At 55.0% G+C, this 25,708-nt stretch overlaps 10 protein-coding genes across 11 annotated transcripts; 5 read left to right on the forward strand and 5 right to left on the reverse strand.

Moving 5' to 3' along the window:
- Positions 1-6,277: 6,277 nt before the first annotated feature.
- On the forward strand, positions 6,278-6,769 carry KRP23_1967 (uncharacterized protein; the record flags this gene model as incomplete). The annotated part of the gene is made up of 1 exon (XM_067886639.1): positions 6,278-6,769. The coding sequence occupies one exon, from the start codon at positions 6,278-6,280 to the stop codon at positions 6,767-6,769; it is 492 nt and encodes a 163-aa protein (XP_067749303.1).
- A 1,842-nt stretch (positions 6,770-8,611) lies between these two features.
- KRP23_1968 (putative cysteine desulfurase) lies at positions 8,612-10,942 on the reverse strand (the record flags this gene model as incomplete). The annotated part of the gene is made up of 1 exon (XM_067886640.1): positions 8,612-10,942. The coding sequence occupies one exon, from the start codon at positions 10,940-10,942 to the stop codon at positions 8,612-8,614; it is 2,331 nt and encodes a 776-aa protein (XP_067749304.1).
- Positions 10,943-11,678: 736 nt separating this feature from the next.
- Positions 11,679-12,656, reverse strand: KRP23_1969 (Alternative oxidase, mitochondrial; the record flags this gene model as incomplete). The annotated part of the gene is made up of 1 exon (XM_067886642.1): positions 11,679-12,656. The coding sequence occupies one exon, from the start codon at positions 12,654-12,656 to the stop codon at positions 11,679-11,681; it is 978 nt and encodes a 325-aa protein (XP_067749305.1).
- Positions 12,657-12,940: 284 nt separating this feature from the next.
- On the reverse strand, positions 12,941-13,957 carry KRP23_1970 (Alternative oxidase, mitochondrial; the record flags this gene model as incomplete). The annotated part of the gene is made up of 1 exon (XM_067886643.1): positions 12,941-13,957. One exon carries the CDS (start codon positions 13,955-13,957, stop codon positions 12,941-12,943), a length of 1,017 nt encoding a protein of 338 aa, XP_067749306.1.
- Positions 13,958-15,249: 1,292 nt separating this feature from the next.
- Positions 15,250-16,152, forward strand: KRP23_1971 (uncharacterized protein; the record flags this gene model as incomplete). The annotated part of the gene is made up of 2 exons (XM_067886644.1): positions 15,250-15,589; positions 15,653-16,152. 2 exons carry the CDS (start codon positions 15,250-15,252, stop codon positions 16,150-16,152), a joined length of 840 nt encoding a protein of 279 aa, XP_067749307.1.
- A 477-nt stretch (positions 16,153-16,629) lies between these two features.
- Positions 16,630-17,652, forward strand: KRP23_1972 (Alternative oxidase, mitochondrial; the record flags this gene model as incomplete). Its single annotated transcript, XM_067886645.1, has 1 exon — positions 16,630-17,652. The coding sequence occupies one exon, from the start codon at positions 16,630-16,632 to the stop codon at positions 17,650-17,652; it is 1,023 nt and encodes a 340-aa protein (XP_067749308.1).
- Positions 17,653-18,215: 563 nt separating this feature from the next.
- Positions 18,216-18,572, forward strand: KRP23_1973 (5-hydroxyisourate hydrolase 2; the record flags this gene model as incomplete). The annotated part of the gene is made up of 1 exon (XM_067886646.1): positions 18,216-18,572. The coding sequence occupies one exon, from the start codon at positions 18,216-18,218 to the stop codon at positions 18,570-18,572; it is 357 nt and encodes a 118-aa protein (XP_067749309.1).
- A 71-nt stretch (positions 18,573-18,643) lies between these two features.
- Positions 18,644-20,177, reverse strand: KRP23_1974 (uncharacterized protein; the record flags this gene model as incomplete). Its single annotated transcript, XM_067886647.1, has 2 exons — positions 18,644-19,981; positions 20,055-20,177. 2 exons carry the CDS (start codon positions 20,175-20,177, stop codon positions 18,644-18,646), a joined length of 1,461 nt encoding a protein of 486 aa, XP_067749310.1.
- A 501-nt stretch (positions 20,178-20,678) lies between these two features.
- On the forward strand, positions 20,679-22,000 carry KRP23_1975 (putative phosphatidylinositol kinase L615; the record flags this gene model as incomplete). Its single annotated transcript, XM_067886648.1, has 2 exons — positions 20,679-20,855; positions 20,924-22,000. The coding sequence occupies 2 exons, from the start codon at positions 20,679-20,681 to the stop codon at positions 21,998-22,000; spliced, it is 1,254 nt and encodes a 417-aa protein (XP_067749311.1).
- Positions 22,001-22,166: 166 nt separating this feature from the next.
- On the reverse strand, positions 22,167-25,504 carry KRP23_1976 (uncharacterized protein; the record flags this gene model as incomplete). Of its 2 annotated transcripts, none has more annotated exons than XM_067886649.1 (2): positions 22,167-25,248; positions 25,317-25,504. In XM_067886649.1, the coding sequence occupies 2 exons, from the start codon at positions 25,502-25,504 to the stop codon at positions 22,167-22,169; spliced, it is 3,270 nt and encodes a 1,089-aa protein (XP_067749312.1). The 2 variants fall into 2 exon arrangements, with proteins under 2 accessions (XP_067749312.1, XP_067749313.1); XM_067886650.1 differs by having other exon boundaries at positions 22,167-25,251.
- Between the last annotated feature and the right edge of the window lie 204 nt (positions 25,505-25,708).

Genomic DNA, 25,708 nt, shown 5'->3' on the forward strand with positions numbered 1-25,708 from the left:
CGGGAGTCTTGAAACCGAGCGCGGACACAACCAATGAAATCAACTCACTCAAGAAGCAAGTGCTGAATGGCATGCTGGCCAACCTATGCGACGAGGCAGAGCTGCATCCGAAGGACCTGGATGCGGAGCTTGCAGTGAGCGGGATGACTGAAATGCAGTTTACAACACAGGCGGAGAAGGTCAGAGCTTTAGCTGAGCACTACGTCGCGCAGCGGAAGAAGTCCATTAACGCCAAGGTTCTAATGCATTTCTGGGTGCGACCAGCGCACATAAAGGGCATGGCGATGCACGCCAAAGAAACTATATACGTACTAGACGTACAAGCCAACAACATAGCGCGAGTCCAAGCGTATGCGTATCAAGACGTGAAGCTTCAGTCTGGGGAGGACTTAGAAACGGGTACGATCGAACCGCTGGTCACCAGTGTCGCCATAAAGCTACTCGAGGAGCTGGTCGAGACTGGAATACTTCCTTTGGTATTGGTGTTACGCTGGCAGGAAGAGGGAAATCGCTTCCAAGCAGTTACTAACGATCATGAACGATACGCGTGTTTTGCAAGAGACATGGACAAAATGGCAGAACAGCGCAATGCCATCATCGCTAGCAGAGGTGGGGGACAATTGGACTCGACGCCGTATGACGCTACGATCACGGCGAACGCGGCCTCGCAAGCGCTCAGAGAGATCCGCCGAGACGCCTCTAAGAGGTCGACGGAATTTGCCGAGCCTCATACCTCCACGCTCGGAACTGAATCGGAATGTTCAGGATCGGAGGACTTGCACGCGGCGAGTGAGAAGGGCGCTACTTCGGTAGCAGGTGCGACAATGACCAAGAATAACAATGCCGACAACCTAGAGGAGGCAAAGTTGCTGAATTTCAGTAGTGAGACGAGAGCCAGAGAGGAGGACTCTTCAGAAGCATCGGCTGGCAATGACTTGGAGATGACGGTGTCGACCCAAAGCATGGTGGAACAGCGTCTGCAGGCTTTTGGAACTCGTTGGTCGGATCACTCGATTGGGGATGTGTGCAACGACTGGGACGAGTTCAAGAAAGCACTACGGTCAGAACTGATAGATTTGAAGAAACAGGCAAGAAGAAGAATGACGAACGGATTCAGATAGAGAATCAGAAGGCTCAAGAAACAATTGGAGACGTTAGATGCGGGCCCAGTCACTGATGAACCGCGTAGGAGACAAATTCTGGAACAGCTGTACCAGGTGCAAGACTCGAGACGTACCCTACGCAAAAGAGTGTTGGTTGCAGCCACGGCGTGGAGCTCCAAGCGCTCGACACAGCAATTCTTCAGGCGGATATGCACGAAATTCGGGGACAACACCATTCCCACACTGGTATCGTCACTGCCTATACGGAGCACGGATGTCCATGACAAGGCAAATATTCTCGCCGACCATTGGGCTCCTATTTTCAACGGGGCGGCTCAAGCAAAGGAGACTATTGAAGATTATGTAGACCGCCTAGCTTAGAACTGGGCAAGTGCGGACCTAAGTGATATGGAGGTGGCCATTACGGAAGAAGAGGTCAGCGACGCCATTTCCAAGTGCAAAAGACGGAAGGCTTGTGGTCCAGACGACCTGCCGAACGAATGGTATCTGGACAACAGAGACCAGTTGATGCCAATACTAACCACTCTATTCAACAACTGTCTAGATGAAGGTCAGACGCCACGCTCCTTCGTGGAGGCTTTCATCTTCAGTATAAGTAAGGGAGGTGATAGAAGCAACCCGCTCAATTACAGGACGATCGCTTTGCTCAATACTGACTACAAGCTATTCACGAGGATTTTAGCGTGGAGGGTTCGACGACATATTACGAAAGTGGTACACTCCACACAGTGCGAGTTTGTACCTGGGAAAACAATACACGAGGCGATAGAAATGCTAGAGGCAGCAAAAGCTATCTGTCGTAAAGGCGGAGACCTAAGTGTAGCTCAAGTACTTCTACTTGATTTTGCGAAGGCCTACGACTCTCTGGACAGGGATTTCCTGGTGGCGGTGCTTAGGAAGCAAGGTTTCCCAGAAAAATGTTGCAAGATCATTGAGGCCATATATGACAACACCAGCGTGCGTTTCATGGCGAATGGCTCATTTTCGAGACCGGTGACAGTTGCTAGTGGAATCAGGCAGGGCTGCGCTTTGACACCCTTTCTCTTCATATTAGCTGTAGACCTACTATACGATGAACTGGAGTACGCGGCCGGCATTACAGGGATCGTCATGGACCCGGAGAGCCCGGAGCAGCAATTGCGAGTGGCAGGTTACGCTGACGATTCAGCCATATACATAGCGCACAGAGACATGCAGGCGGCGGCTATTGACGCAGTGGAACGATTTTCAGCAGTGTCGGGACTGCGCCTAAATGTGGCTAAGTCGGTAGCTATCAACTTGGGCCCAGATGCGGCACAGCGAGAGAGGAAAGAGGAGACCGGAACGGATATGGTTGAGGCAGTTCATTGTAGCAGGTACCTGGGCCATTGGACGGGAGAGGGTAACTCGGTACACGAGGCGTGGGAAAAGGCTTTCGCGGCACTTAGAGTAAGGTTGGCTCTGGCCCAAGTGAAGACCAACTCGATCCAACAAAGAGCGGCTATAGCTGCAGCGATCATCCTACCCAAACTCCTGTTTGTAGCGAGACGCGCTTGGCCGGGCAAGGACTTAGTCAAAACAGCGGATCTGAGAATCCGTAATTTCATATGGAACGCACGGTTCACAGAACCTGACTCACCACCCACAGGATGTATCAAGGCTGAATTAGCAGGACGGAAACCAGTGCAAGGAGGAATAGGGGTCCCTCACTTGCAGTCGGAGCTGATTGCGCTTAGTGCAGCTATGGTAGGAGATTAGGCGCTCACACAGCGGAAAGACTTGCAGAGGATCGGTGACATTCTGCAGACCAAGGACGGGGTAAAGCCCACACCGATAATGCCGACGGGAGGTGAGACTGCCCCCGAGCTCAGAAGTAATCCTTGGGACACAGGGCGGCCATGGGTCAATCAAGCTTTTGCGTGCAGTACAGAGGATCCACAGGAGGAGCGCACTGAGGTGCAGCACCTCAGAATGGAAGTGAGGTCGGGTACTGGCCTTGGTGCCAAATGGACTAGACACGGACTGGAGGTACGATGCGAGGGCAGACTGAAAGTGCTTATGCAGCAGCGCACTTCGGAAAGGGTACAATGGAGGGGGGCTTTCCAACACGACCAGCTAGGTCTACTACCTTTGGCGGCAGTGCTGCTGTATGACAGATGGGGGAACAAGCAAAGATGGGGAGACTACAAGTTGCTAATTGAGAAGGGAAGGACTAAGATGGTACAAGACCTGCTGCGTCTCGAATGGAAAAGAGAAGGTACCCTACTTTTTGTTCCACATGAAGAGGAGCTGCCTCTGCAGTGCGCTCGTGCACCTCTTTTCAGAAATGAGTGCCTATCGTTGCTAGCGAATCTACCGGAATTGAGAAACCACGGCGTTGAGACTGATATGCTCCGAGTTACGCACGCAGTGGGAGATGACCATCATCTCTTTGAAGTGAAGGATGGGGCCAAAGGGATGATCACTCACACTTGGGGATCAATGACTAAGATGGTGCCGTGGGACAGAGACTCGAACAGCATTGATGTGGCAGTGGCCAACTATCTGGAGGCGGATACATCATCCGTCTGGGTGCTGCCCCACCCATGGCTGACGCGGATGAGGCCTCTTTGGGCTGGGAAGCGGGGATGGAAACAGAGTAGGAAGACCTACAAGAAGCTCATAGGCAAACGGAGAGAGGCAGCAGCGATCAAGGCAGAAGCTCAGATTGGGGAGGCGTGGAAGGCGAATCACGCTAGCTTGGCTCGGGCCCTAGAGGAGTTGAAATGGAAGAGGATTCACAGGATGGAAGGCGTCACCGCCTATCAAGCTCAAACGGTGGTACGGTTAAAGCACAACAGGCTTCGTCTGTGGGCCGGAAAAGAAAATAATTTCAAGTGTCTTGCCGCTGGATGCACCAACAGCAAAACATTGGGATCGGCACATTTGGCGTGGGAATGCGAGGAGGCGCAAGATCACTGGAGGTTCTACTGTGCAAAATGGGAGGGTGCAACGTGCACGAGATGGGAAACCAAAGACTCACAAGAGGAGGCGATTAGGAAAATCTTCGGGTTCAAGTTGCAGAAGATGCCGGGGTGGTTAACTACATGGGGTGTCGAGCAGGAGGTGGAGCCATGGGATCACGTCACCGAAGTGGCTTGCTCCATGTGGGCTCTCGGTTGCGCGGTTACATTGACAGCTTTGTGGAGATGGAATGTGGATCGACTTCACCCAGAAGGGAAAAAAGCTGCAGCGATTGCGGACCAACTCAGACGATACCAGACAAGTGTAGTGGAAGCCTTTGAGCGTTTTCGGTTGGGACTGTACCCACTGACTTCAGCTTCAGCTACTAAGATACAGGTTGTAGGGGAAATCCTTCGGCACTGGAGGAGAAAGGATTTCGTAGCAGTGCCGGAGAAGAGGAACGATGTGGTTAGGGTTGGGTTCTTTGACGGCGGGTCCCGTGGTAACCCAGGTGCAGGAGGCAGTGGGAGTATCATCGTCGAGGACAAGGGCGCCGAGGTATTACCTGTAGTGTTGTGGGCGGCGGCGACAGCACTTGGTAGTCGAGCTACCACCAACAATGTAGCTGAATTTACGGGGCTGCATAGACTTTTGGCAAGGTCAGTGGAATGGAATACACGTGGTCGGCGATAGCGCCTTGATACTGAAAATGATGAAGGAGCGGACGATGCCGAAGACGAGGAAGATGCAGTACTGGTACAAGATAACCATGAAGCTAGCCGATCGGTGTAAGGTGGAATCTTGGACACACCATTACAGAACGCACAATAAAATGGCGGATGCCTTGGCCAACAAGGCTATGGACACTGGCAAAAGTAAGCTGTACGGGACGGACGGAGACACCGAACGGGTTGACTTGAGGGCGGAGGTCAGCACATACTTGGCAAACGAGTTTAATAGGTGGAGAGAGGAGCAAAAAGATGGACGTCGAGCTGCACTGGAGGAGTGCGGAGGGTCGAACCACACAGAAAGGTAGGAGTGAGTCAAGGAGGCGCCGACAGAGGGGGGCGCTCAAACGAATACTGGCTAGGGGACAGGCACCTAGTTGGAATGGTTATTAGAGTTCAGTGGACGTAAGGAAACAGTAACACAATACACCTCACCAAATATAAAAAAAAATCATCCGAACATATCTGACGCTAGCCCCAACCCTCCTGACCCAATCAATCCAGGCGCGATCTCTTCACATCATTGGCAGCTTGACCTGGGTCACGTTACCTCAGGACAGTTCCTCCCGCGCCATTTCTGTGTTGGACATCGCGGTGGCGCGGCAAGCTGACTACTAAAAGATTAAGACACTCCTGTATCTGTTAATAATTTTGCAGCTGAATAGGACAAGAACTCAAATAATTAGGTCACTTTGCATGTCGTGTTGTAATGCTTGGGCCCAATGACTGGTGACGAGTACAACAGTGTCGCCGTGATGGAGGTAGGAAGGGTTGCATAATGATAGCCGGCTCAGACGTTAGCCTATTCGAACGCTGCAGGCTACGTACCTATAGAACGCTCTTTAGAGAATAATGGGCTAAACGAAATATCAATCAGTTCCTTACACCATATCTAATCCCTCTATAATCGCCTTACTGACCCCCCCCCCCCCCCCCCTCGCTACTACCACTCCGTTCCATATCACTTGTCCTCTTTTGCAAACGCGGCTCAGGATTTGCCAATATAGCACGGAAACGACTGTGCTTGGACTTAAATAGGAACTGGCGTCGGCTCCACTCGATTGGCGCGCAGATCTCCACGAGTGCATCCATATTGACGCCTTGGTGGCCATTTGCTTTTGGTGCCCAAATAGCGGGAAACTACCCAATATATCACCCATCCTCTCTCGTAACCAAACTTGACCGCCGCGAACCAGCCCACCAGTCACCAGCATGACGAACAAGAAGAACAAGAGAGCTAACACTAAAGGAGCGCCAGCAGGCGTTGGGTGAAATTCTAGCACATGCTCATGCGGGGAAGCCTGACCGGAGGACCCTGAAGGATGTCGCCGGTTTCTTCGGTGTGCACAAAAGAACAATTGTGCGTCTGTGGGAACGCGCCAAAGCCAATGATGTCCAGCACGGCGTCTACAAGACGCCTTCGTTGACGCATCGCTCCGGTCGAAGGCCTCAGAGTCTTGCGGCTATGCTTGAGCTCCTCCGCCACGTGGGGTGCCATCGACGATGCTTTTCCGCCGTCTAAAGCAGGGCAAGCTGCACTCCTGCACAATCGTGACCCGCCCGATGCTCACGACCGATAACTTGAAGGTCCGCATCAAGTTCTGCCTCGACCACGTGGACACGTCTGTCAACAAGTACCGCGACATGATGGCCTTGATCCAGGTTGACAAGAAGTACTTATTCCTCACGGTTGTGAAATGGCGCATCATCATGATTCACGACGAGCCTGAACCTGCTCGTAAGCTTAAGAGTAAGCGGCACATTACGAAAGTGATGAAGCTGGCAGCCGTGACCCGTCCACGAAACAATGCGGCAGGTGAGTGCATTTTCGACGGGAAGTTTGGTGATATGGGCGTTTTAGAGCACATGCTAGCGCAGAGGACCAGTCGCAACCGAGTTGCAGGGACGTCATTAGTTAAGGCCATTACACCTACGAAGGAAAACCATCGAGAAATGCTCATCGGCAAGCTGCTGCCTGCGAACAAGTCAGAATAGCCGGGGTGAAGGAAGAGGTGTGCGCATTACGGTTCAGCAAGATAACTCCCCCCCCCCCCCCGGTAATGACCCCAAGGACCCAGAGTTTTGTGCCGCTGTCAGTGCACTTGGTGATAATGTTGCACTAGCCTCCGAACAACCCTGACATGAACTGCTTAGACATCGGTGTTTTTAACGCTATCCAAGCCCGACAACAACTGCGCTCGGCGCGCACCGTAGAAGAGCTGGTGAATGCCACGACCGAGGCGTACTGGGAATTGCCGGAGGAGGCCCTGAACAACATCTTCCTCTCGCTGCAGTGTGCAATGGAGTCCTGCATTCGAGAACAAGAAGAGAACACCTCCAAGCTCACGCACATGGGGAAAAGCCGAACTTCTGACTAAACTGTCACGGTTATACGTGCGTTAGGTAGCGTCACATCCTCCTCCTATAGTTAACCTAAGTATAAGAAGAGGACAAGCAATCTGAAACAAACCAACTGGTTGAATTGGGCAGGTGTCTGGAACGGAGTACTAGTACGTAGTAGTATACGTCTGTATTTCTTGCCCGCAAGTTGCCTGATTCCCATCATGGGAGTCTCCGCCATCATCATGATGCACATCCGGCACATGTGTATTACGTCTTACGCATGGCGTAAGCCGTCGGTTATCGGTGGGCTCACAGTCAGTTCTCGTTCTTCCCGCCTGCAGTTATGAACCTCCGCGCATTGTTCATCTTCGCGGCTGCTGTTACCCTCCGTACAGTCGAAGCTATCAGTATCGACCACGACAAGGTGCAACCATTCGCGCAACCCGAGCCTGTCACCATCTCCGAGAAGGCCGCCGTCCAATTTAAGCCGAGGCTGCAGATCTTCGGTGGTTGCCACCCGTACCCTGCTGTCAATGCTGCTGGTGAGACCAGTGCAGGTCTAAAGGGGACAGGTACTCATGATGGAGATTGCATGAGGTCGAGATTGGGCTCGCAGGTGTACGGCCGATCCGTCTGGTATGGAGACCTGTGGGGCATCATGTACGCGTGGTATTTCCCGAAAGACAAGCCGAAGTACAGAAAGGGTCATCGCCATGAATGGGCGAACGTCGTTGTGTGGCTCGACAACCCTGCGCACGAAAGACCTACCATGATCGGAATGTCGCCTTCGTGGTTCGTGACAACATACGCTAAGTACAAGTTTGTTCCCACAAACGGATTCGACGGCAAAACCTACACGATCAACTACAAAGACGACGTCCTGAACGATGGCTTCCACAGTGTGGACGTCATTTGGGAAATTGGTGGCGAATTTCAAGACCTCATCATGTGGGAGCAGTTGACCGATGAGGCGCGCGCCGCCTTAAGCGACACCGACTTTGGCGAGGATGCGCCGGTCCCCTTCATCGATGCCAACTTCAAGGCAAACCTCGAGAAGGCCCAGCCGTATTGGTGAACGCTTTAGCATGAGACTCGCAGTGCATTGAGAGTGGAAATGGAGATTGAACTTCTTTTATGTCGAACTTTATCTTCATCGTCCCGATGCCGTTCGTTGTCTAACCTCCGCTTGCTGAAGTCTTAGCGATAGTTTTCCCCACGCAGTCGCCACATCATTGGCGATGGGGTGTCAAACAGCGGGAATGAGACCAGCTTCCTGCTTGAAGGCCAATGAAGTTGCGATACAGTTTAGCTAAACGCGCTCGAGTGTGCCAGCTAGCAACATCGTCGTCTTTCGCTGCAAGGATGCGATTCTAATACCAATGAGCTATATTTCATCATGACACCCTGCAAGCTATAAAACAAGGAACAACCGAGTACTGCTATGTTCAAGCACATATCACACTTCGGTCGTCCCCACCCCAGCCTAAGTTTCCCTTACTGACACTTCTCCGAGCCGCCGAACACGACGCACATGGCCTCTTCATCCTTCAGCACGCTCTTCTCATCGTCTGACCTCTTGTCCTTCATGGCTTCGAGCTCCTCCTGCATGAACACCTTGAGCACGAATCGCCCCACGAGACTCCGCTTCATCTTACCCAGCGAGGGCACGCCTTCCCACTCCGTGTGGACCGAGCCGTCCAGGTAGCGCTGCGGTTGGCACGGGCCCTCGATCTTCTCCGTGAGCGCAGGCTTTTCGCCCTGCTTCTTGTAGGCGGCAACAGCCTCGTGCGGGTAGACAAACCAACGCAGCCACTCGTGACTCGACACCAGCTTCTGACCCTCAGGGAACTGCTCAGCTGACGCAGCCTCTTCGATGCAGGCGTCCACCAGAACAGCAGCCTGCTCCAAGTTCTCGCGACGGTGGGCAGCGATGCTGCGAATGGGAGCAGCGCACTCAGAGGCGCGCACGGTCTCCACGTCGTCGAGTTGCATACTAGCCAGGAACTTCTTCGCCGGGAAGGAACCGGTGGAGCGGGAAACGTGACGCCACGCTCCGTTATGCGGATCGTACTCGTACTGCGGCAGGAGCTTCCAGCCGTGATCGGCCACGAAGTTCACCGCCTCCAGGATGTACGCCACCTCCTCTTCGTCAGCAAAGTACGGGAAGCTCATGCGAGCGACGCCCGGCTTCAGCACCTCGTCCTTGGCAACAACAGCGTAGCCGAGAGCTATGATGTGCTCACGGCTGAGGCCAAGCAGGCGCGCACCGAACGGACCCGCGCACTGGCAGCCGCCACGCGCCTGGATACCGAAGAGGTCATTCAGCAAAGCACACACGAAGTTGTGGTGCAGGAATCGGTCACCGAAGCGAACCAGGAACGAGAATATGGGCAGCTGGTCCACGTTCTCATGGCCGAGCAGCACGATGTGGTCATTGCGTCTCAGTACTTCACGGACATGACGCACGTGCTGGTATTCGAGCTTCATGATGTTCTTGGCGCCAATTCGCTGCTTGATCTCGAAGGCAAGACCAAGACGGATACTGCCCAGAATGTCGGGGGTGCCTCCTTCTTCACGCTCCGCCTTGTTGGACAGGTAGCTGTGAGCCTTCTCCGTCACAAACAGAACAGTGCCACCCCCGGGCATCGTAGGCACCTCGTTCGTCATCAGGTTCCTCTTGACGACCAGGACGCCGGGAGACCCCGGACCACCCACGAACTTGTGACCCGAGAAGAACATGGCGTCCTTGTAAGCCGCAGGGTCCTTGGGGTTCATGTCGAGGTCGACGTACGGAGCACACGCAGCGTAGTCCCAGCACGAGAGGGCTCCGTACTTGTGCAGGAGCTTGGACACCTTGTCCGTGTCCGCCAGCATGCCCGTGAGGTTGGAGGCAGCGGCGAACGTGCCGACCTTGAGGTCGCGGCCCTGGTACCTCTGCAGCTGACGCTCAAGCTCCTTCAGGTCGAGACCACCGGCTTTGGCCTCGGGGATCTCGACCACGTCTACAGCGTAGAGCTCACGCCACGGCAACAGGTTTGAATGATGCGAGAACGGACACGTGAAAACAACCGGGCGCTTGTGTGGGCGATGGTGGCGTCGCATCGTGGTAAGACCGAGTGCAGCAATGAACTTATTGATGGCGCTGGTGCAGCCTTGACCGCTGAAGAGGACGACGTCGCGAGCTGCACTACCGTGAAGACGGGCGTTCACGGCCTTGCCAATGATCAGGCGGGCCTCCTCACGGAAGGAGGTGGTCTGCAGGCCCGTGACGGACGTGGTGGTGTGCGTGTTACCATAGGTGGGCATGACCTCGTTGCGCATGAACGTCTCAATGCTCTCGATGGCTTTACCACTGGCCGTGTAGTCGGCGTAGCATTGGGCCTTGGTGCCGAAGGGCGTCTGGAACGGCACGTTGCGGCCGATCAAGTTGTCGGCGATGTCGTGCAGCAGCTGCTCGTCGACTTCGTCGCCCTCCTCCTCCACGCTTTCGATGACGCTGTGGTCGTCGTCGACGGTGGCGATGGAGGTTCTCATGGACATTCTGACGTCGGTCTCCTTCGTGACGCCCAGAGGGATCTCCGGGTCGAGGGCATCGATCACGCTGTTGGAGCTGGACGAGGCCTCCGAAGCCGTGTCATTGTCGTCGGTCTCGTGCTGGCCGATGCGCTCCGCCTCTATGTCAATGAACGAGGTGGCCGTTTGGATGATCGGGTTGCTGGAGCTGGACGACAGCAGCTCATTGCCCTCCGCGTCTTCACTGGTCGGTGGCACGGCCAAGAGATTGCGGCGCGACAGGGTACTCTCGTCTATGATTCGGCGCAGCATGGATACTACGACAGATGAAGCGACCGAGCACTGGGCGAGAAAGGATCACCCGGTGGCGAACCTAGGCGCTTGAAGTGGATTTCGGAAGTGACAAGCAAGTATTTTTCATCTACGAGTACCTCTCGTACAGGTCACTGCAGTCTCTACTAGTTCTTAGTGTACATAATACTAATTAGTACAATTACGTGCGAGTGCTTAACTCTTATGACAAGACTAACACGCTGTAGGAGGCTCCCTGTAGTGTATTTAAAACCCATTATTCTTATCTACTTGTTCTTGGACGGGAAACTGAGCTCGTCTTCGGATTGCGTTTTCGGGCGTGCTCCCTTTCTCCGCCTACAAGTCGTCACTGTTGGAGTATCTGAAATAGAGAAGGAGGTCGTGGCTTGCGTGTTGGAGGTCATAAGACGAAGAAGTCCTAAGCGAGATAGGTTTCCTCAGATTTCATCGTTACAAATCACGCCACTGCGAATTCTTCCCAAGCATCATCTTACGCAGAAGCAAAGGCCTGTCCTCAGTCATTTCCGGTGTATTAGAGAAACAGTATGGCCTCGGGAAAAAAGGGGGGAAACAATGTGCATGGCGTCGCTGGGTAGATATGGGGCTAGACTCCTCCGCAGAGTGAACACATCAGCAGATTCGATGAACTTGCTGTATATTTCGAAGTATTTCAAATACCTGGACGATACTTCATCATGATGTCCTCGCGCATCTTGCTAATTTGCTTTCCTCCGTCTCAGTGCTGGCCGTTGACAAACGGGCTCACACCCTTCTTCTGGTCCAGATCGGCAAATGTGTGATTCACATCGCGGTGGTTGCACTCGTCAGCACGAATGCACTTGATCATGTCGTAGATGTTGCTTCCTTCAGGCAGCTTGTAGTACGTCTGGGCAATCAATGGCGCCTTCTTTTCCTTCCACGCGTCCAGGTAGCCGTCCTCAATATCTTGCAAAAGGCACGTGTACGTCTTCACAGCTTCTTCTTCCAGGTACCCGACGAAGCGGTGACAGGTCTTGGGAGACACCAGGTACGTGAGGAAGAAGCCATTGAAGAAGACACCCTGAGCTCCGACAACCAGCGCACGCAAGAGCCAACCTGGCTGCTTCAGGTTCATGAAGATGAGCAAATGCATGCGCTCGTTCTCAGCTTCTTCCAGCAGTGTGTGGATCCAGCCGTAGTCACGTTTCATGCGGCGCAGCGAGCGTAGGTGGCGCAACATGCCGCCCACCATACCGGGGACGCCAGCAACAGACTCGAGGAACAGGCAACGGTGAAGCCAGTCCTTCTCAGTCATTTCGCCGCCTGGACCGCGATACCCGGACACCTTGTCGAAGCCCACGCGCATAGTCTTGATAGCGTAGAAGGCCACGCGCTCGCTCATGGTGCTCACAGGGTGGTGCGTCTGCTTCACGACTGCAATCTTGTCTAGATCATACACCGGGTGGTTGATCGGGTTGACCCACACCGGTTCGTCGTTCTTGGTTGTGGAGTGGAGCGGGTGGACGTCCTTGGACTCCAAGAAGTGTGCCTTGTACGCAGGCTCGCTGGTTGCATCAACAGGTTCAAGGTGAGGTTTGTGTTCCGCTTCATCAACTGCCCGGGATGACTGGTTTGCAGCACTGGAGAAGAAATTGATAGGAGCGGCAGGGAATGGGAGCCGTTGGGACTTGAGCACTCCAAAGGCCTGGCGGTGGATCAGGACTCTCTGCATCATTGGAGCTCGACGATCTTCACGTGTTGTTGTTGCTGCTTGTTGCAAGGCAAATTGCAGACTGAGGAGAATACACTCGACAGATGAGAGACGAGGAGGAAGGAGAAGCCGTCGCACCACACGTACGAGGTTGAAGTGGTCTGTCACAACCAAACGCATAATCGGTTTACTCACTTCGAGTGGTGGTAATGTCCGACCGCAGACCGCGTACAAATTCACAAGCAAATATATTCGAGCTCTGCAGCAGCGTTCTCCAAGACTCCTCTCTAATACGGATTCGGCCGAGTCTAGACTCCCTTGACGAACGGACTCACGCCCTTCTTCTGGTCCAGGTTGGCGAACGCGTGGTTCACGTCGCGGTGGCTGCACTCGTCCGCGCGAACGCACTTGATCATGTCGTGCACCGACGCGTCCTCTGGGAGCTTGTAGTACGTCTGCGCGATGAGCGGCGCCTTCTTCTGCTTCCACACGTCCAGGTGGCCGTCATCGATGTCTTGCAAAAGGCACGTGTACGTCTTGACGGCCTCCTCTTCCAGGTACCCGACGAAGCGGTGGCACGTCTTGGGCGAGACGAGGTAAGTGAGGAAGAAGCCGTTGAAGAAGAGACCTTGAGCTCCGACGACCAGTGCGCGGAAGAAGTATCCGGGCTGCTTGATGTTCATGAAGATGAGCAGGTGCATGCGCTCGTTCTCGGCCTCCTCGAGCAGCGTGTGGATCCAGCCGTAGTCGCGCTTGAGCAGGCGCAGCGAGCGCAGGTGGCGCAGCATGCCGCCGACCATGCCGGGGACTCCGGCGACGGACTCGAGGAAGAGGCATCGGTTGAGCCAGTCCTTCTCGGTCATGGCGCCGCCGGGTCCACGGTAGCCGGAGATCACGTCGAATCCCGTGCGCAGGGCTTTCACGGCCAGGTAAGCGACGCGTTCGTGCATCTTGGTGATGGGGTGGTGGGTTTGCTCCATGGTGGTGATCTTGTCGAGGTCGTAGACGGCGTGGTTGATGGGGTTCTCCCAGATGGGCTCGCCATTCTCGGACAAGGCTGCGCGCGCGCCGGACTGCTTGAAGTGCGTAATGTATGCGGGTTCGTTGGTGGCGTCCGTAACCTTCGGGCTGGCGGGCTTGTCAACTTGAACCGTAGCGGTTCCTCTCGATGCTATGGCTGCTACGGCCGAGGAGAAGCGCTGGGTGGTAGTCGGTGTGATTGCAGCGTTGAGCCGTTGAGACTGAAGCAAGCACAAGGCCTGGCGGCGGTAGACCTGGCTGATGACCGATCGCTCCAGGAACTTGGCGGCGGTGACGAACTGCATGCTTCGAGTGCGGCTTTAGAGGCAGGCGTTGTGTTGGAAAGTGAGTCTCAATTGAGGTACATTGGCCGACCTTCCTGGTCGGTAGTCCGTCGCCATGTTGAATCGCTACCGAGTTGAATTGGCGGCTAACAGGCGAATGTGGGGCCCGGAAGCAAAAGGCAAGCAAGTATTCAAGCCAAAACACACAGCGTCAGTGTCTCATCAATGCGAATCACCCAGATTACGTGTTGAATGGGCATGGGATAAAAAGCGGAGCAGACTTCAATTGGCTTAAAGTATGACGTACTTTTTGGTGGGTCGTTTGGGCCGAGGATAAGAATGCCGCTGCCGAACGCAGACACCTCCACACCCAATATACTCGTGTTAGTATTCATGTGCGACCGGATCCTGGGCTGGGTGCAGGATTCAGACAGGATAGTATCAAGGCTTTGGTGTCGTCGCTCGCTGCGGAGCTTTCCAGTCGAGGTTCGCTCCATCACTCGCAGCTCGAAATCATCATCACGCAGTTTACGCTTGGCGCGAGCCTTTTGCAGCCAGAAGAAGTCCCGTGTGCTTGGCTTACCCCGGCGGGCAAGCGGTTGTCTAATAGCTTGTCACGTCCAGAGAAATTGCATGCAATCAACCTGGGGCCCTTGAACTTTTCTGGAGGAGCTTGATGTCTCGTCACACAAGTGTGGCTTCCTGCAAAGATGATCGAACCAGCGTTGGGTTGGTGCGGTGCCAGTCGATCTAGCGTCGGAGATAACTTGTTTGGGCATTCAGTTCCACACCAGAGTTGTAGTACGTGAAGTTGGTTCTGCTCCATGACCAAGCTGTCTTCGCTACTTCTAAGGTAGGTATAACGCTATGCTCCTGCTCAATTCTACAAGGGACTGACACCTCTGACTCTTGAGCAGGCCCGTGGCTTGGCGACGATGTAGCGGGCTCTTGATTGGCGGTGGTGGTGTAGCGCATTGCTGGCGATGCAGGAGAGCTTATTGGTTGTTGATATGAGAGGATGCACCAGGTGGACTGCAGCAACTTGAGACTCTGAGCAAGACCGCACCGTATCCCTGCAGCAGCTGGCGGAAAATGGTCGTCGATGGGGGCAACTTGAGATTCAAGTGCCTGAATCCGGTCGTAAACGTGGTCAGGCAGGCATTGCTCTGGGCTACCACTGACACGCCTGACTCGCACTGTTTCAGGATAACTCACTTCAAGGCAAGAGTTCCAGTAATCAAGCGGAATGACTGTATGATATTCCCCCCCCCAAACAGATCCGTCACTTTCGAAACCTCGTCGCAGGAGCAGCCATGGCCGATCAACTCGAGATGGTGCGGAGCCACTGGAACGACTTCGCGGTGGTCTTCACGGAGACGGCCAACAAGCGCATGACGCTGCAGTGCTCGAGCCACCTGCACTCCCACCTGCAGCTTGATCGCGCCCAGAACGTGCTGGAAGTGGCGGCGGGTGCTGGATTGGGCTCGCTTGACGCCGCTCAGTACTTACTCGACGGCCGTTCCAAAGTACCCAAAGAGACCAAACGCACATTCACGGTGACGGATCTGGCGCCCGTGATGGTCGGACTAGCCGAAAAGAACTTGAGCGGAGTTGGCACGGACACGGTTGAGGTCAAGTGCCGCGAGGCAAATGGTGCGTCCAAAGCTAGAGAAACGGCAAAAAGCTCTTCTGCTAATGTTTTTTTGTGGGTCGCAGGCCAGGACTTGGTCGACGTATCTGCGGATTCGGTGGACCGCTATATTGCCAGCCTCTGCCTGCAGCTCACTCCTGATCCGGATGCGCTGCTCCGTGAGGCCAACCGCGTGCTGACGCCTGATGGCATTGCGGGGTTCACCATTTGGGGATCCCCAGACCGCAGTGGTAACTTTGTGATTTTTGGTGAGGCGGACAAAGAGCTGGGCAACGAAGAGGCTGCGGTGGAGCACCCCAACTTCGCCATGGGCAAGGACCTCACAGCTTTGCGCCAGCGCTTCGCCGACGCCGGATTCAAGCACGTCCAGATCTGGCCGTTCCAGTGTGTGGTGGAGCTTTGGAGCGGGGAAGAGTTCGCCAAGTTCCACATGGAGAGATTCCCCACCGAGGACGACGAAGTGAAAGCCAAGCGGTTCGCTGTAGTGAAGCGACTAGCGGACGAGTGGCTCGAGAAGGGCACTCCGATCGGCTTGGAGACCTACATCATCCTTGCCAGGAAGTAGCTACGAGCACATAGTTTCAGGTTCCGCTAAGCTTAGTTCGAGTCCTGTAACTTTGCTTCAATACGACATGTTGGGTACCGCGGTTTGCAAGCAAAGTCCGTGGCGTCTATCCAGCGTTGTTGGATGCACGGCGTCGCCCCGCCGCGGATTGTTGACATGGCTTGCCGTGAATGGTCACTGGGATAGGGCGATGTGGCGCGTGCCCTGATTGCTCGTTCCGCCGGTGGGCTGACTTGTGAAAATCTGCGGAGCCGCAAACGATACCCAACAAAATCCTGACGTTGAAGTTGTCCCCACTCGATTTGCCTTCGCCTGACAGCTCGCCTCGACCTTACCTTACCTGAATCGCTTCGGACAAAAGGGGTGCGGTCTGTGCTCGCGCTCAATTCGATTCATTGTCCGATTCGACTTCCAAGTCTCAAGTGATCACCTCCACCCTACCTCAGGCCTCCACAGAAGACCCTGCTTCCTTTCGTCATGCACTACGCCAGGACTGCCAAGATGATGGAGCGCTCTGTCATGAACCAACACTTCAATCGCCAAGCCACGACGCTGCTCAAGCGCACCCGCCCCATGTTCGGTGTGGCTCCGGCCTCGATCGCACCAATCTCCACGGTCCGATTCGCTTCAACTACTGTCGTCGTACACCCACCCAAGGCCGACGAGCGCTACGACCCGACCAACGTCACCAACGAACCTGCTTACAAGGCCCACTTCAAGCAGTCCCCTTCTCGCCACCCCCTCGGCCCCACCACTGAGGACGGCGAACCAATCTGGGAGAACCCCACCAACCACGCCGTCTACAACCTCGACAAGATCACCACCATGGAGCAGACCCACCACCCCATCACCAAGATGCACGAACGCGTCGCTTACCTGGCCGTGAAAGCCCTGCGCATGGGATTCGACGTGATCTCCGGTTACCGTGGACCCGGCGGCGCCATGACCGAGAAGGACTGGCTCAACCGATGCCTCTTCCTCGAGTCCGTCGCCGGAGTCCCCGGCATGGTCGGCGGCATGCTGCGCCACCTGCGCTCGCTGCGCCTGCTCAAGCGCGACTACGGCTGGATCCACACGCTGCTCGAGGAGGCCGAGAACGAGCGCATGCACCTGCTCATCTTCATGAACATCAAGCAGCCCGGATACTTCTTCCGCGCACTGGTCGTCGGAACTCAAGGTCTCTTCTTCAACGGCTTCTTCCTCACTTACCTCGTCTCGCCCAAGACGTGCCACCGCTTCGTCGGGTACCTGGAAGAGGAGGCCGTCAAGACGTACACGTGCCTTTTGCAAGACATCGATGACGGCCACCTGGACGTGTGGAAGCAGAAGAAGGCGCCGCTCATCGCGCAGACGTACTACAAGCTCCCGGAGGACGCGTCGGTGCACGACATGGTCAAGTGCATTCGTGCTGACGAAGCAAACCACCGCGACGTGAACCACGCGTTCGCCAACCTGGACCAGAAGAAGGGCGTAAGTCCGTTCGTCTACAGCCACCATTAGGCAGTGGCTTGCTCGGGTCCAATTGTCTGGAACCGACTTGGCTCTCGTCGTCTTTGGAAGTTAGTTCTTCTCGTAGGAAGTGGGCTACCTTCCCTGCTCTTTTGCTCTCTCATTGTACTAGCTTTAAACAGCAAAAATCAATTTCTGAGCAGGAACGCATGCTGTAGCATCGCTATATTGCCTAAGCCTCGAAGAGAACGGCTATGGGGAAGAGCCTCCCAGCTCTGCGCCAGAGATTTATGACCGCCGGGTTTAACCACGTGCAGGCGTGGCCGTTCCAAGGCGTGGTGAAGCTTTGGAGTGGCAGAGGGCTTTGCCAAGTTCGAGCAAGACACATTCCCAAGTTCATCTCCCAGGGAACCTCGAGTCCTGCTTCATTGTCGCTGGCGACAGAATTCCGTAATACAGGGACAACATTCCGTTATATCTCGACAGAATTCCGTAATACTCCGTATCATTCTGTCGCTATATTATCAGGTGCCTAAATTTCGCATTCACGGACCTCCATGTCATCAGCCTCTCGTCGGGTCTCCGCTGTCCGTCGCCACCTATCGTCCGCACCCATGAGCTACGCGTCCCCCGTAACGTCGCACGTGCTCGACACTTCCGTCGGTCGCCCGGCTGCCGACGTGCGCGTGGAGCTGCAGAAGCTACAAAGCGGCGTCTGGACCCGCGTCAGCGAGGGCCGTACCAACTCGGACGGACGTGTGGCGTCCCCCTTAGTGCCTCGCAATGCCCTCTTCGAAGCCGCCACCTATCGCATGGTGTTCTACACTCAGGAATACTTTGAGACCAATGGGGTGACCGACTTTTTCTATCCGGAAGTCACGATCGCCTTCGTGGTGAACGATCCGAGTCAGCACTACCACGTGCCGCTGCTGCTCAACCCCTTCGGGTTCTCCACGTACCGAGGCAGTTAGCGCTGTAGTGGAGGGTCGTACAAGCTCGTAACTCAATGAATCAAAAAGTGTTGAGGTTGGAGGTTGAAGCTCTAGAGGTATGGGTCGTCCGCGTCTAATGTGGCAACGCCGCTGAGATCGTCAGGAATAACTGGGGCATCGTCTACGTCTGGGTCAGGATCATCGAAGTCGCTCAGTTCAGATTCTGTATCGTGCTGCTGTTGGTTGTTCGTGCTGCTCTGGGGCTTTCTAGGCTTCGTGGGGCGAAGGAGAGCCTGTAGCTTTGTAGGGTTTACAATTCGTTGGCGGGCAGGCACTTTTCGACGTACTGGTTCTTGGTCAAGTGGAGAAACCTCTTGGTTGCTCGTTGGGGTGCTTCGTACAGTTGTGGTTGCTTCTCCAGAAGATGGTCGGACGAGTGATGGCAATTTGGATGGTCGCTTTGGCACTGCTGACGTTTGCCGAGGCTTCCTGGGTTTTAGTGCTGCGGTGTCACGAGGGGGTGTTGGAAGTTGAAGTTGCTGATAATACGCCAACTCACTCTTCGCCTTGGCAGCTTCCTTCGTGACGTGGTCGCTTGCAGCGGCGACCAAGTTGTTGAAATTCTCTAGCTCAGCTTTCGTATTTGCGTCGAGAGCCACCGTCTCCGGGAACACCTCTCTATCCGTGACTGATGTAGGGGATGCCCCAACTTTATTGCTGCTGCGTGCCGTTCGTCGGCGACGTAGCTTCAGAATCACCTCTCGAGCTTCACGTTGAGATTGTACAGCAGTCACCACAGGAAGGGGTAGTTGGACAACATTGACCGATGAAGATTCGGCTAGACTCTGGGTTAACGGACGTAAAGTCTCAGAGCGTGGAGTTCGAGGGGTTCGACAGCTCCGAGGCTTTGGTGAGGCATCCAGACTGTTGCTGTCTTCCAGCAGCATCGTTGAGGCAGACTTCGTGGGTTCTGTGTGCTTGGTCGGTGACTGACACTGGTCGCCGTTGCGCTCAATCGCACCAAAACGCTTTAGTGGTGGGGCCTTTACATCAGGAAGTGAAGCTGGAAACAGCAAAGTACTCTCATGATTGCGCGCGAGAGCTGCCGGTACGTCGTACTTCCACGCCTCCAAATGGATGACAAGTTTGCTGAGTCTTGTATGAATCACGAGTTGGTCGTGGAAGTTATCCCATACGAAATCGCTCTCGGAAACCTCGGGGGCCCTAAACTTGACAATGTAAGTCCTTAGGGAGCTAGGACTCAGTAGACATTCCAGCGTAGACGACGAAAGGGCCGCATCGTGTGATGAAACCTGTTGTAGCGCGAATCGAGGCGTGGAAGGCGTAGACAGTATGATTGGGACGGCAGCGTTTTCAGTCGACGATGTCCTATCAGAGTGGTCTTCGCGTCCTTCGAGCGTCAGCGTGATTGCTTGCTCTAAAGTCGCCTGGGAATAGCGTTGACAAGACGTCAGGAACGAACGCAAGCGATTAAGGCAGCATATCTCCGTCGCGACTCACCTCGTCGCGGCTGTAGTTGTTGAACACCACTCGACCTGGCGAAGCGCGAAGTACATATTCCTTGTCGCCCAGCAAGACGAGCGTGGAGACGGCGTCTTTGTCGCTGCCGTTGACGTCCGTCATAGCCGACTTCTGGATGGCCCCGACTGCAGCTGAAGCCGACGATTCCTGATAGTCGACGCTGAAAATAAGTCCGCTGCAAGGTATCAACCAGTCTGCATATGCGTCAGGCCAAGGCGCTGAACACGCGGCCAGATAAAAATTTGTAGCCGTTATGCTGCCATTCTTCCGTGCAGTTTCCTTTGCTGTTCCAGGCGTTGGGGTCGCAGGAAATTGCATCGGAGGCAGCCTTGTCGTAGCGTTGATAGGACCCTCGCTGGATTTGCCTCGGACGCCACGCGTGACGCTATTCGAAACGGTCCGCTGAGCAGGAACATTACCAAACGGTGCAGGGCCGTTGAGACCACTGCAGTTCAGCCGATTTTAGAAGACCGTGGGGTCTCCACGCAGCAAGGTGCAACATGGCAGACGCAACGGATCAGCTCGCATTCCAGCCCATTCCCGAATTTGCCGCGGCTTCCTCGCAAATTAGCGACGCCAATCTCCTCGCGCCAGGCTTCCAACATGGCCGATAGCCTCTCGTTCCCAGCGCGGTACAACTGCCCGCAGTCGGCTCGGTCGGGACCCAAGGTCGTCCCTGGTGTGCCTGTGTCGACGTGGAGGAAGGACGACAAGGCATCGCGCTGCGGCATTTGCGCCAAGAAGTTCGGGCTGCTCCGCTGGAAACACCACTGCAGAGCAGTAAGTTAGCATTACTTCAATCACCTTGCAAACAGACCAAGGTACTCACCTCCCGTTGATGATTGCAGTGCGGGGACATTTGCTGCCGTCGGTGCCTTGGGTTCTGCTTGGTGGACGTCCCGGAGAAAGGGGTCGACTTGGCCTACACGTGCGCTCGGTGCGTCCAGAAGAACACAGCCAAACACACGCTCGTGGGTGATGTCAACTGGCCGTTCACAGGAGACTCGCAGGGCTCGAGACTCCACTTGAGCCGATCGGCCGACTCGCTTGCGACTATGGCGATGAGTGACTGCGCGCTCTCCACTCCCGTCTCTCCGTGCTCGTTTTCCTGGTCAATTACGCCCACGGCTTCGCCGCCGCACAGTGTGGGCGAGTTCGACGTGGTTGTGAGTCAGTACCGTAACCAGAAGCTCCACTCCGTCTGTTCCCTGCTGCTGGACTACCTCGACTGCGTCGGCGGCGCAATTGTGCTCGTCCAGAATAAACACCTTTGGGTCGTCGCACACAAAGGACTTCACTCGCGCGTGCTCCACGACCCTACGTTCCTCTCGATCTGCAGCCGCGCGCTCAGTTCCCAAACCGCCTTCACTGTCCCCGATTCCAGCAGCCCGTCGTCTTCAGCTTCTGCAGCTGACCCCAGTACGTTCCAGTTTTTCGGAGCTTCTCCACTGTTTGATGTTCGTGAGTCGTCTGGTCCGCCAATTGGATGTCTTGTCGCGCTCGACACTCGTGCTCGTAGAGCTACCGCCGCCTCAAAAATGGAAATCACGCTGGAAAACCTGGCGGACCACGTCATGGACTTGCTGGCCCAGGAGGAGACCATCCTGCGCATCTACGCTTCGGGCGATTTCAAGATCTTCGCTTCGACCGCCACGGATGCTGAACGAGCTCCCAGCGTGTCCTTCGACGGCTTTATCAGTGGCGCATCGACTGCCACATCGGGCTCTTTCTTTTCATCGATGCACACGAGACCTCGACGATCGAGCAGCTTCGCTTCGGGAGACGAGTTCTTCAGTCGCGGTGCCAACGCAGCAGCACTTCGAAAAGCCATCGACGTCGCCATCCCAGCTCCAAGCTCCAAGAAGGAGCAGAAGCGTGCGGTGCTCGCCAGCCCCAGCAGCGTCTCGACCCTGAAAGCAGCATAAACGACAGAGACCGTCAACCCATGCAGAAGCACCTCCTTGTACCTTGCACGACACCCCGAAAGCTTGTTTGAGTAAACTGTGGCAACTCGCGTAAATATTATAATGACTTCACCAAAGTACAGTTGTCGCCACGCATACATCTCCACTCCTACCTGTACCGCTCAACTCACCGCTCGTACCCCATGTCACGTTGGTACGTTGCTCTGTCCCGCGCCGTCGGCCGATCGGCCAACCAGTTACCGCTGCTTGTCCGTCGCGCAAACTTCCTCTTCTTGCGAATGTCGGTCGTCTCGAAAATGGCCTCGAGATTGCACGTGTCCACAAAGTCCAGGAAAATCGCGGGTGACGGGTCCACGGCTTTCTTGCCAAACTGCGCGTGCAGGATCTTGTTGAGGTGATCTCTCTGGGCCCACCTCGGCACCTTTTTCTTCCCGGGTCTCTCCGAGTCCGAGTCACTGCTGTCATCCTTGTCCGACATTTCATAATTCACGATCTCGGGCAAATTACTTTGCACAGCCTGCTTCGCAGGTGGGGGGGATGTCAGCACAGGTTTGGGGGCAGGCTTCGACATCGGCTTAGGAGCAGACTTTGGCACCGGTGCTGGCTTCGAGACAGGCTTGGGCATATGCTTTGGAACAGGCTTCTGCGTTGGCTTTGCAGCTGGTCGGGGCGCTTCAGACGCACTCGCCAGACCGCGGTGGTTTTGGTGTGACGTCGACGAAGCTGCCACAGCAGATCTGGATGCCGTAGTCGCACTGGATGCGTAGCGAGCCTTCTTTTCGGCTGCGTCCATTGCTCGCTTCTTCTCCCGCCCCGCACGCATCTCTTTCAACTTTTGCTGACGATTTCTCGCCAGCTCGGCCTCACGCTTCTTCCGCTCGTTCAGTCGCTCCTGCTCTCGCTTTGCCTGCGCATCTTTCTCCGCTTTCTCCTTCAGTGCTGCAGCCTTCTTATGCTCTTCCATCTTCTTTTTCAAAATGGCATTGCGCTTCTCCTTCTCCAGCCTTTTCTTCTCCTCCCGCACACGGGACCTCTCAGCCAGCTTCAGAGAGTTCACAACAGGTGCACTGCGACCACTGTTACTTTCTTGCGAAAGATTATTCTCCAGCAGCGAAGTAAAAGAGTGCAGTCCACTGACTAAATTCGAGATAGGCCTACGACTGCCATTGGCAGTGGTCGAAGCGCCGGCTTTCAAAGCATTCTCCACAGTTGAGGCCTCCGGTATTGATGACACCGTCGAGGACAGCGAGTCTGATCGGTCGCGAGTTTCAAAAGGTTCAGCTATCTGCATCTTGGGAGAATCAGGTATCTTGTCAACTGCTCCCTTATACGATGCCATCGACGTCAAGAAGGGAGACTCGTCCAATTCTCGTATGGGCAGTTTTTCCATGGCCAAACTCACTACGTGGCTGTCGGCTGATTCTTGTCGTACAGCCACCGTGGCTAACATAGACTTTGCGGGTGGCTTATCATCGAGTCGATACAGCATCGAACGCTCAACTTGATGTTTGTCTTCGCCCACTGAATACGTGGGTCGAGGTGACTTCGGTTCATGCAGTGCGCTTTCGAAAGTAGAAGACACATTGGAGATTTCTTCCACTTCGTCTTGGCGGGCTGTTGATCGTACAGAAGCATGATTCTTAGCTTCTGCCTCATAGAGCCGTGGCGAAATGATGGAGTCTTGAGTCTTCGTTCCATTCGAAGCTGCTGACAAATTTTCAGAGGTCGTCGATGTTGGCGGATAAACATGATCAGCAGCGGACTTGTCGGACGAGGGGACGGGCGTCTGGGCACTAATCCTATTGTCACCGGCCGATGAAGCCCGTAACTTAAGTTTGAGCTGTTCACCCTTCGCCCAAAACTTGGTTGCCTTGGCCTTTTCAAGCCGCTTTTGAGCAGACAACTTGGCAGCGACACGAAGGCGCTGAGCCTCGCGCGCTACATTCGCCTGGAACTCCCGGTCTTTGCGCTCCTCCTCAGTCTCATTTCCGGGTTCCACTTGAGTAGAAGTGAGATCCTTAGGTGAAACTGAGGCGGACACTGGAGCCACCGATGTTCCGACAGATCGCGACTTCGCTTCATATTCTGGAAATGCATCGGAGCTGGCGTCTTTCATTTCTGCAGGATCCTTAGGTGACACTGAGGCAGCCGCTGGAGCCACCGGTGCTCCGACAGATTGCGACTTCGCTTCATCTTCTGGAAATGCGTCGGAGACGGCGTCTGCAATATCTCTTCGTGCATCATCAGACAGGGTAGGTTTTTCTGGACTGGGGTCTGACTGGGCTGAATCGGTCTGAGAGCTTTCGACAATAATGTCCAGCTTGTCTGTTGGAGCAAAGCTGACCTTCCGGCCAGGCGCAAGCATACTTGGCGCTAGTGACGAAGCTTTTCGCAGAATAGACATTCGCTTCCACGCTAGCGGACTCGATAGTTCACTCTTGTCTCCAAACTGCATCGATTTTCTCGTCAACTTCAGGTCATCGTGGGTTACCAAGTCTTCGGGTCCATCATCGACAGCAAGCTCGACGCCAGGGCTAGAGCGACCAGTCGTCTCAGACGAAAACACTTGCTGTTCTTCAGTTTCCGGGGTTGTACGTGTTGCCTCCAATCCAGTAGCCGGTGTTTCCTTGGTCCGGGAAGAGCGACCTGTGCCTGCCCCTTCATCATATTTGCCTCGTGAGTAAGCTGGTGACGGCCTGTGTAGATCCTCACCAACCTCCTCAGCAACGTGTTCCACCACATCATTCGTATTCTCCTCACCAGCAGATAGCTCAGTCTTAGGAGACGTTGATTGACTCGGTACGTATCCACCTGGCGACTTGTTGGATCCGATGCTTTCTCGCACGATCTCATCTGCCTCGTCATCGCCAATGACAATCACCTCCTGCAGCTGCTTGTCTTGCTCCTCTTCGTCCTCCTGCAGCCTCCTCGTGTGCCCTGCGTCTTCCTTTTGCTCCTCCTCTAACGCGTCCAGCAGCCGGTCGAAGAGTACCGCCTTCAGGCCACTAGTGCGCAGCCCCCTCGTCTTCAGTTCGGACCGCAGTTCCGCCACCTTTAGCTTCCCAGGATCCCGCAGCAGCACCTGAGACGGGCGGCCGCTTTTCCTCTTCCGCTTGGTACCAACGTACGCCGTGACGTTTTCCACGTTCCCCGCGATCCGCCGCAGCGACCGCCGCGTCTTCCCCTTCTCCCCTTTCACCTTCTGCTTCTTCAGCGCCGGCTCCGGCTTCTCCAGCGCGTCCTCCAGGCTGCTATAGCACGTAAACACAGTGTATTAGTGTCATATATCCCTAATAAGGTGTCCAACCTCATTTACCTGAGAAAAGGCGCCAAAGTCACCGGCTTGTGCTCGAAGCGCGCCTTGACCTCCAGCGAGCGCGAGATCTGTGCCAGCTCGTCCCGCAGCCACGTCATGTTGTGCACGTGGCGCTTCTCCAGCGTGCGCCAGTTATCGCGCGCCAGGCCCTGCAGGTGGCCGCGCACTCGCACCACGGCGTCGCTCATGCCTCTCGCCTTTGCCTCGGTGTTTTGTTTGAATTTTGAATTAATTTCTTCCGAACTTAAGCGGAGTAGCGGCACATGCGAAAAGTTACAGTCAAAAATGAAGTTTCACATTAGGCGACCGCTGTTGCTGCAGTCCTGCCCCACCCGCTCCAGTTTGCGGCGCTTGTCGTCACCGCCGTCCTGCCCCTGCTGTTACTGTCTATT

This window comes from Phytophthora ramorum, assembly GCF_020800215.1.
Source record: "Phytophthora ramorum isolate Pr-102 chromosome Unknown Phyram_PR-102_s0002, whole genome shotgun sequence".
NCBI lineage: Eukaryota > Oomycota > Peronosporomycetes > Peronosporales > Peronosporaceae > Phytophthora > Phytophthora ramorum.